The sequence below is a fragment of the Oncorhynchus mykiss genome, chromosome 3 (genome assembly GCF_057628025.1).
Source record: "Oncorhynchus mykiss isolate SJ-2025 chromosome 3, ASM5762802v1, whole genome shotgun sequence".
In the NCBI taxonomy this organism is placed as follows: domain Eukaryota; kingdom Metazoa; phylum Chordata; class Actinopteri; order Salmoniformes; family Salmonidae; genus Oncorhynchus; species Oncorhynchus mykiss.
Window position 1 is genome coordinate 39,186,699 of NC_143024.1, and position 10,802 is coordinate 39,197,500.

The 10,802-nt window shown below is 44.7% G+C and overlaps 1 protein-coding gene across 1 annotated transcript; it reads left to right on the forward strand.

The window, feature by feature from the left end:
- Window positions 1–3,640: 3,640 nt before the first annotated feature.
- On the forward strand, window positions 3,641–7,704 carry LOC110516993 (uncharacterized protein C1orf232). Its single transcript, XM_036973735.2, has 4 exons — window positions 3,641–4,024; window positions 5,638–5,715; window positions 5,925–6,031; window positions 6,215–7,704. The coding sequence occupies exons 1-4, from the start codon at window positions 3,944–3,946 to the stop codon at window positions 6,585–6,587; spliced, it is 639 nt and encodes a 212-aa protein (XP_036829630.1). The 5' UTR covers window positions 3,641–3,943; the 3' UTR covers window positions 6,588–7,704.
- Window positions 7,705–10,802: the final 3,098 nt, after the last annotated feature.

Sequence of the window (10,802 nt, forward strand, 5' to 3'; positions counted from 1 at the left end):
TATTTCTCGTATTTCTCCGGGGGAGGACAAACAGCCATCGCTGACCTGGGTGGAATGCTGGATGGGCTGGGGTGCTGGCTCGCTGGGTTGACAGAGAATCCCCCGCTCGTTGGAGGTGACGCCCCTTGGGTAATATCGAGACATTGAAGAACACGGAGGACCTCATACATAGACATTCTCAGTTGCGCCAGCTCATTGTGGCGTTGGAGAAGTAGGTGTCCCTGTTCGCCGACCATCTGGGAGATGTTTTGAGTCCCTAGTGCTTCCATTTGTAGAGGCAGTATTCTGTAACAATGACGCTAGGAGTCAGGAAGAAGGTGCAGTTGGTGAGTATAATAAAGAAGAATAATGAGTGATACAAAACAAGAGAAGCGTCTGGACATAAACACAGAACCAATACTGTCTGAAGAGTAATGTTAGGAAGTGCTAGATAAAACTGTGTGTGTGTGGATGGAACATTGTGTTCTGTACATTTTGTTCTACATTTCGGGTAGTGCTTCATGCCCAGAGCTGAGAGTAGTGACATGGCTCCCCGTCGCCACCTGGTGGTGTATTGTGGAAATGCATCTACCCTTAGCCCTCACGGCTAAAATGTAGTTTCTGTACATACATACATGCATACATACATACATACATACATACATACATACATACATACACAAAACGGCAGGCAGGCTGGCAGGCACACACAAATACGCACACATGTGCACACACACATACAGTATGTTTTACATTTACTGATGTTCCTAGTCCCAGGAATTAGGTGACCTATAATGATTACTGCTATGTTGTTGGACTTTACTTGTCTACATTTGGAGAGGAAAGCATTGTTCCATAATCATTGATTTGTGAACATTTACTCACTAAGCTTGATATGATACTCTCCATACTAATAATGTCACCCCAACATCCTTCCTTCAATTACTTTATACTTTTCCTTAAAGAGGCAATCAGCAGTTGCTACATTTTTGGGCTTCTAAATTAATATGTACCTACTGATTCTTTAAGAATATCACTTATAAATGCCTCATGAGCTTAGTTCAACCGTCGAAATATAAGCTTAGTTTGTAAACAAAGTAAATGTAAACAAACACTATATAGCCGCAAAACATGGTTAAAACTAAACTCTGTCTATGATTTTTAGAGTGGTTACATTTCTCCAGCCCCACAGGTTTTTAGCAAAACAGGGGCAGGGGAAGTGCTTTGTTATTGTTTCAACTGCTGATTGCCACTTTAAACTGACATGTACCAGGAAGTAACCGACTGTCAAGGTGTATCACACTTCATAGATGCAAGATGATTTCTGACTTCTTTTTAGCCAACATTCACATACAACACCCCCTTAAACAATCATTAAAAAGAGCATTTGGTGTTTCTTCTCCTCAAATTTCCTAGCCCACCACAATTGATTTTGTTTGGTAGCCTCGTACAGATACACCGGTTTCAACTAGTTTCATGCCCCATATGTGATAACATAAAGGGTAAATCAATCCTGAGTCAAGGAGCAAAGGTAAAACAGGACAAGGTAAATCAATACATTCTTATCCATGAAGTCAAACACAAAAAAAAAACTATTGTGAAATATTAACGTTTAGACTTCCTGAGTCATCTAGTGGCCATGAAAGGCAATGCACAAAGGATGTACTACACATGTCAGAGCCTTCCTATGTTCCTTGTTATCACAGATCTAAATTGTTTGGATTGGTCAAAGCCGTGCCTACACCAATCCAATCACTTAAAGATCAGCGATTACTTCAAGGAAGGGAAGAAGGAATGATGCATTGTAAATCTAATGGAATAGGACACCTGTGAGATTGAGCGCAAGGTAAAGGAAAACCCAATGCTGTTTCTTTCACCTCCAGATGGCCAGTGCTGTCAGATCAGTCTGGCCTCTTAGGATTGATTGAGGATGGAGCTAAGTGGAGGGTTATGGTCTATGGTCTATAAGGAGAAAATGCATGAAATAGAAGGCCCATATAGCCTACAATACATAGCTGAGGCTACATTCCTACAATATTAGTGAGTTTGATCATTCCTTGACTAGAACTAGGTACAGGGTGACGCACCTTTGGATTGAATCCCAGCCTAAGTCTATAATAATTGCCGGAGTTGATTTGCTGTGCCAGTAGACTTCCTGTTGAATGATGCAGATGGAACTTTAATGTAGAAGGACACAACCGTTCAGCAGACAGAGGCATGATGATCAGTTGCAGCAAACATTAACAACACACTGTGAGTGAAGGGGATCAGTGAGTTTTAGGCCTGGTTTACTGGTTTACAATGAAAAACCTTGTTTCCTAATGAATAGGACCCAGATAAATATTTGGATATTTCCATCTGAGGAAATCCAATACCGGGCAGCCATGATCAGTGGCTGGAAACAGGAAACATCCATCAGCAGTCAAGCCTATACTGTGTTGTGTGTGTAGATGCCTCTCTCATACAAGCCCATATATTATTGAAGTTAATCTTATAGGTATACAGCCCCTCATTAAGTGGAACTCTACATGGTCATCAAAAGTGTCAAAATGAGAACTACAGGCATGCTAACATCACACCGACGTGTAGTAGAATCAAGATTATCGCCAAGGCTGCCAGTATTACATTGGCAAAACACCACCAATGCATTTAGGATTGAGGCTATATTTACCATGGTTATGATTGGTGTACGCAAAACTATATAACACTTTTTTTTTTTATAAATAAAGTCAGATAAAAAATAATGAAAATCGGGCAGAAACATATTTCCTTTAAATATCTGGTTGTATTGTGCTCAGTAGTCAATGAAACCGTATAGGTCATCAAAGCTTTATGATATCTGTCTCCATCTACATTACACTGGCAAGCCCTCCTCAGGTTGCCAACAAACCAGAACTTGGAATCCAGCTCTCCAAGGAGGTGAACAGGTAAGGATTGGAGTTTGCAGTGTACAAATGCACTAAAAGTAAATTAGGTAGAAGATAAAGAAAGAAACAAGAAAGACGTGATAAAGTGTTGTCACTCAACACTTTTCAAATGTATCTGGAGTCCAGGAAGTACTCTACTCTTTAGTCGCCCGACCCTAAACAGAACTATAAGCATCGACGTACATGTTGCGATGGTACAACTTCATTTGGTAGCAGTAGTCTGCCCTGAACGTTCAGCCAGAATTGTGCCACATTTTATAAAGAGCTGATCTTGCTCGTAAGTCTACCACATGACAACGTGTGACGGAAATGAACGACTACCAACGAGGAGGAAGATTAAGCCCTGTGTACTGATCTACTGAACAGGAGCATCGTTGGGCTTTGGGCCTGACTTCTCATAATGTTGGCCAAATGGGACATATACTCTAATCCGTATCTGAGTGTAACGGGCATCTAAACATGGCACCAGTGTGGAGCCACCGCCCACTGGGTTAGGGTTACAGCGTCCAGTCTAGCGGTGCCAGTCGACAATGGCCCACTACCTCTGGAAAAGAGCCTTGCTGAAAAATGCATGAGGAAACCCACACCTGTTTCCAGGTAACCGATGCAGCCTGAATCCTGAACCGTGACGGCGTGTGTGTCGGTGTGCGTTTGTGTGTGTGATTGCGTACATGCATGGGGTTGTGTGTGTGTGTGTGCTCACATCGGCAACTGTTTGATTCCTCTAGCTGATCAGATGCTTCATAGGGATGTTACCAGCAACCTGTGTTCCTGACAAGAGACATTGACATTCTAACAACATGAAACAGCACAGGCCTACAACACTGTAGACAGGCCTAGGGTGAGTCAGGTCAAAAGTTCCGTCGAGGCTGAGTCGTTGTCTAAGAGCTGGAAGTGTACGAATGGGAAAAGGGCATTAGTCAAACTGAGAAGACCTGCAGAGGGGACTTTGGTGGAGGGTGGTCTGCCTCACGAAGCTGTGAGGCCTTACTGAGAGTTGTTTCAACAGTTCTAGAGGTCCTGTAGGGTGAACAAGCATGAATCCCATATGGAAAGTGTACAAGAGCAAAGTGCTGAAGACCCTGAACCCGGACCTAGAGGAGTACACGGAGGAAGAGGTAGGGAATAAAAAGCTTGTCTCTCATCGGCAGATGTCCCCTGCAGATGTCTTGCTCTCCCTGATTCGAGTTTGTGTTCCACAAATTCAAGTTTGTGTTTGTCAGGTGTGGGCACTGATGTCAGATCAGGTAAAGAGAAAGCAAGCAGGTAAGAGCGCTGATCTGGGATCAATTCCCCAACGCCACTAATGCAGTCTTATTCACTTGGGATCTAAAAGGTACAACTAATCCTAAATCAGCACTCCTACTCTGAGACGCCTGATACACACAACCTCTCATTTAGGATCGCTGTGGGTGCTCACAGCGACAGATCTGTTGGTTTGCTCATCCATTGTCGTTGAAGTTTTATTCATTGTTGTTGAAGGCTTATTTCTGCTGGAGCTTTGAGGAAACTGCAGAGCAGTTCCTCTTGTGCTTTGTTATAGTTTTGGCTGAAACACGCTAATCACTGTAGCATAGGCTTTCAATTGCAGAACCGAAACCCAAATCGTTGCTATAGTACTCTGTCTGCAGTAGCTACTGGTTTATTCATATGAACATTCACCCAACCCTCACACTGTAACCTATGTTAGCTAATATGATGGACAAGCTATGAGTGCTGTCAGACATACTATCAGTGATGCCCGACATTGAATGGTTGTTAAAAAATCCAAGGGTCTTTCGATGATTGAGTTCACCGGATTTTTTTCTTGTCTCTCGACACCCCTGATGTGTCCGGGATTGGAACGTGCTGTAGGAACAAGGACGACCCAGTTCTTCGGAACATCGGAAACCTGATCTCGAACTGGAGCTGCGTACACGGATTAGATGGCATTCCAGTGACAGGGGACGAGACGGACACAGACAGAATGTCCTGTGTTCAAGCCCCTGTATTCAAGTCTTAGAGTAGGAGTGCTGATCTTGGATCAGTTTTGCCTATTAGATAATAATGAATAATGTTATATGGATAGGAGTGGGGGCTGATCCTAGATCACCCCCTGAGATGCTGAGGTCTGTTCAGACCTGTGCCCTTGACATGGTGACAGGGCCTATGTGAACGATACTGCATTAGAATATATGTCTGAAGACATCGTTTCCTGAGAGATCTTTGAGTTATGGGGGGACTTTAGCTGTCATTGTTCTTACTGTATGTCTGAAACAAGCAAAGTATATTTACCCTCTTGGAAATTACCTCTGTGTTAGTGTTTTTTTTTATTATTCAAGTGGATGCAGAAATAAAGTAGGCTGTATACTCTCCCTCAGTTTATTATCTTTGGCATAATGGATTAAAAGGGATCCACAAGGATAACTTCGATCTGACTTCCTCAATAGAGTAAAGGATGCTGCTACAAATGAAGATTTTGCTGTTGATGTGGATTATGTGTTACATTTGGGCACTGTCCAGCATTTTCAATGACAGACTTTTCCTTGACATGTTCTGTGTATTTATTTTTCTGGAAAGTGCTTGTAGTGTCTATATTAACGCACTAGAGGGCAACCACTACCAATAAATTGAATGCACTGAAAAGCAGGGTAGCCGAGTACAGCATGTGTTTTTACTCAGAACTGTGTACTGCTGTGCTGAGGCTGACAATATAAATGCGTGATGGTCATTGCTGGGCTTGTGTTCCCAGGTCAATAATGCAGAGATTGACATGAGCCCTGTCCAGGAGGATGAGGGACCCAACTCAGTGTCTCAGCTGGCCAAGAGAGTAAGCACACACACACACACACACACACACACACACACACACACAGAGCATGGAACTTAATGCAGACTTTACACGTTCATCCTAACATGAATCACATTCCGAAGGATTGGCATTAGACAGTGGTCCAGTGCACACACACACACACCTTTCACACTGTGTGTGTGTGTGTGTGTGTGTGTGTGTGTGTGTGTGTGTGTGTGTGTGTTCAGATGCAGGGTGCCGGGGCTAAAGGCTGGAACAGGATGTCAGCACTCTTCAACAAAGAGGATGAGCACCAGCTATTGGAGGAGAATGAGAGCCCGCCTGTCCCAGACCAGTCAGTGGGACTATATTCCCCCCTCCTCTTCCTCCTCCTCCTACTGAACATGGGAATATTAGCCATGTCTGATGAACTAATGCTTAATTCAATAAGTACCTTAATAATGTCATTTATATGAATTGAGTTAAACATATAATGATACACAAAATGACGGTCCCCTTCCCTTCCTTGTATCCCCAGTCCACTAGCAGTGATGCCTGAGGAGCCGCAGAGACCGGCCAGACCCTCAGGATTCTGGGGTAGCTTCGCCACCAACTGGAAACAAATGGCCACTGCGAAACAGGCTGAAGCCGCAGCAAACGAGACAAGCACAGTGGAGGAGGGTCAGGAGGCGGTGGGAGAGGGAGCTGGTGAGGGAGGAGGGGGGGAGAGTTACCAGGGGGAGAACGCGGAGGGAGAGCAGAGTCAAGATGGAGGAGGAGGGAGCAACACTAGCTTCTCCAAATACGCCATGCTGGGAGGAGGGAGCGAGAACACACCCTTCAAGTGGAACTTTGTCACAGGCAAGCTGGCTGAGTTGAAGACCAAGAGCATGTCTGGCCAGCAAGACTAACAAGCCAGCTGTAAGGGGGTGGGATGGGGTATGGGGCAGGGATTGAGTGGGGTCAGGGGGGTGAGGGGGTACATGGGGCAGAATGCCATCCTAGTCTAGCCTGGTCCCAGATTGGTTGATGCTGTCTTGCAATCATTGCACGACAGTGACCATAGGAGTTGGGAAAACAGAGTGAACAGATCTGGGACCAGGCTACTCGTAACCCGTTATCATCTTCATTCTACTTGCTCTGGTGTAGATTGTACCCACCACTCCAACACCAGTAGCAAGGATGCCAATCTGTTGCTGCCTTAGCTGACGTGTCTCTTGGCAAGATAGTGATAAAGCCAGTTAGTTTAAGCAGAAACAGACTGGCATTCAGGCTAACCTGAGCCACATCAAATCATTCCCAATCCCAAAATGGATTTTTCAGATCTAAGGGAATGTATAGGGAATAGGGACTAGGGGTTGATTTGAATTTTAGCACCTCCCTTTCCATACCTTCTCAATAGTGTTGAACTGTACAGCGTATGAACCAGCGCTGGCACCCGCAGATGGCATTTAATTCATGTCATAGGACTCATACCTGAAAATGACACCAACTAACAGGCTGGATTAGATCAATTAACCAACAAAAACAGATTAGGAGATTACAGATTACAGAGGGGTAGTGGGATTACGTGTTGGGTTATGGCACCAATTTGGAAAGGGATTTCATAGCTGATAAGATTTTGCTTTCACTGTAAAAAAACATTTTGCAATGTATATAGGAAATATTTCATGTTTTCTTGTGAAGTTAAGAATGGGGGAAATAGGATGTGCAGAATTGAATGATTGGGATTGCATGGCCTTTCAGGACATAATATTTGTCAAACTGTTTTGGCTGACTGGTTCGTGGAGGTCATGGTTTGAGTGTCTTGGGTTTAACTTATTTGGGCGTGAGACTGGTGACTTATTCTATTGCCCCTACAAAACACAGTTGCAGTGTGACCCTACTGCAGCCATTTTGTGACACTTGTCTGTAAGAAGGTCATGTGTCCAAATTGTTATTTTCTTTTCTGTTTTCAATACGCTTTTTCAAATGTTTTGTTCTGATGTGTTGCTACCTCTTGTGCTCAAATAAACACTATTGCACTGATAATTCACCATTAAGAATGACAGGTCAATGAGGCAGAGCACATGCAAGGGCTTAGGTCTGACTTCAACATTGGGGTGGGACAATATCGCCTCTTGTTTAATATTGACCTTGTAAGATACACACTTGCACGTGAGCCCAAAGCACATAAGAGCCAATACACACGTGAGAACATGACAGAGGACGTAGACAAATGACAGCCAGACCTTTCTCCCAATCGCAGTCGCGACAGGAGGAGGGCATTTGCAGCTGGGAGGGTCATTAACTTACGTGTGAACTCCTATACGTGCTAAGAACACATGAGGTCTATGGGACTAGCGTGGGAAGATCTAAGACACCCCTTGAGCCTTGTTGTCATGTGTGCATGTCTGTGTGAACCTGGTCATGCTGTGCGTCTGTCTGTCTGTCATCATGGCCTGGTTACTATGGCACGGGTCCAACCGTTGTCTCATACCGCTCACCCTCAGGGTCAGTGAAGTCACAACCTTTCTTGTTGTTGGACAGAAGAGAAGTGGGGATATGAGAGGAGAGCATGGGGTTAGTTTGAAAAGTTTACAAGGTTGCGCTTTTGCAGTCAACAGCAGGGGGCGATCTTTGCCAAGTCATAGGTCAACTTCACAATGAGTATGGTACTACTGGAAAGTACTCTGGATGGTTCTCACTTACAGTCATCTGTTATACAACAGTATATTTCTCAATTACTCTTCCATCAATTACCCCTCCATCACACATATGTGAGCACATAGTCCTGTATAGCTAACCTTGTGGGACACACAATTCAGTCCCATTCAAAATCCTATTTTGCCTAACCCCTAAACCTAACCTTAACCCGAAAACCTAACCCTAACCCTAGCGCCTAACCATAACCCCTATTATAGCCAAAATACATACAGGCCTGCCCATATTTCCTATCTGTAACTTCCTCCCAGATGGACAGCTTTATTGTAATTTACAGCAGACGGACAGACGGACACAGACAGAGAGACAGACAGACAGACAGACAGACAGTAACAGATAAAGGGACAGACAGACAGACAGACAGACAGACAGACAGACAGACAGACAGACAGACAGACAGACAGACAGTAACAGATAAAGGGACAGACAAACAGACAGACAGACAGACAGACAGACAGACAGACAGACAGACAGACAGACAGACAGACAGTAACAGATAAAGGGACAGACAGACAGACAGACAGACAGACAGACAGACAGACAGACAGACAGACAGTAACAGATAAAGGGACAGACAAACAGACAGACAGACAGACAGACAGACAGACAGACAGACAGTAACAGATAAAGGGACAGACAGACAGACAGACAGACAGTAACAGATAAAGGGACAGACAAACAGACAGACAGACAGACAGACAGTAACAGATAAAGGGACAGACAGACAGACAGACAGACAGACAGACAGACAGACAGACAGACAGACAGACAGTAACAGATAAAGGGACAGACAAACAGACAGACAGACAGTAACAGATAAAGGGACAGACAGACAGACAGACAGACAGACAGACAGTAACAGATAAAGGGACAGACAAACAGACAGACAGACAGACAGACAGTAACAGATAAAGGGACAGACAGACAGACAGACAGACAGACAGACAGACAGACAGACAGACAGACAGACAGACAGTAACAGATAAAGGGACAGACAGACAGACAGACAGACAGACAGACAGACAGACAGACAGACAGACAGACAGACAGTAACAGATAAAGGGACAGACAGACAGACAGACAGACAGACAGACAGACAGACAGACAGACAGACAGACAGACAGTAACAGATAAAGGGACAGACAAACAGACAGACAGACAGACAGACAGACAGACAGACAGACAGACAGTAACAGATAAAGGGACAGACAGACAGACAGACAGACAGACAGACAGACAGACAGACAGACAGTAACAGATAAAGGGACAGACAAACAGACAGACAGACAGACAGACAGTAACAGATAAAGGGACAGACAGACAGACAGACAGACAGACAGACAGACCTCTCCCTTCCTCTCTCTGTCTTTTTCTTTCCTCTATTTTATTTCCTCTCTCAGCATTCTGTTTCCTCCATATCCTCTCTGTCAGCTCTCAATCCCATTTCCTGTCTAACCAACACACGTCCTGTCTCAAAACATTAGTTATTTATGCTGAAAACACTTCAATCCACAGGCAAAGTAGAAGTAATGGTAACTTCCAACTGGAGAATTGATTTTGAACCATCAGTGAGTTGGCTGAGTCGTGCCCCAAATGCCACCCTATTCCCTCTATTGTGCATTATTTTTTTTTACCAGAGACCTATCCCACTGGGCACACACTGGTTGAATCAATGTGGTTTCAACATCGTAATGGTGAACCAACGTGGAATAGTCATTGAACTGACGTCTGTGCCCAGTGTGATGGGCCCTGGTCAAAAGTAGTACACTCTATAGGGACTGCCACATCCTAAATCAACCCCTAGTTATTGCCCCTATGGACTTCACTCTATTTCTCGACACTGAAGAGAATCCATTTATATTGATCCCCTTTCGTCACTGGGCTATACGACACTCCCTCTGCAGTGTGCGGCAGTGTGACAGCTGACAGAGAAAGGGTGATGCCACAGCTGTCAGCCTATGTTTGAATCACAACAAGGCATTCCCCTTCCCACCCCTCATGCCCCCTCCCTTCCCCTCATGCCTCCTTCCCTCCCTTTCATGCCCCCTTCCTTCCCCTCATGCCTCCTTCCCTCCCCTTCATGCCCTCTATCCCTCCCCTTCATGCCCCCTTCCCTCCCCTCAAATGACTATTCCAGATGCAGACCATAGGCCTATCTGATGTTGAAACTAACGAGAACACAACCTAGTAACGGCTTTGCACTCTCTGACACTAAACACGGCACGATGCAGCCATTCTGTGGCCATGGAGTTTGTAGAGCATGAGGGAATCACCAAGTGCACATTGACAGACCGCGTTCACAGTTTGAACAGAGAGTACTCTTCAGTGAGGGCAGATGAGGGCACACAGAGACACAACGAGGTTGAGGCCAGATCTCCGGTGTGCTGATGTTTACTGGATGTCTAGGCTCCAAATATGTGTCA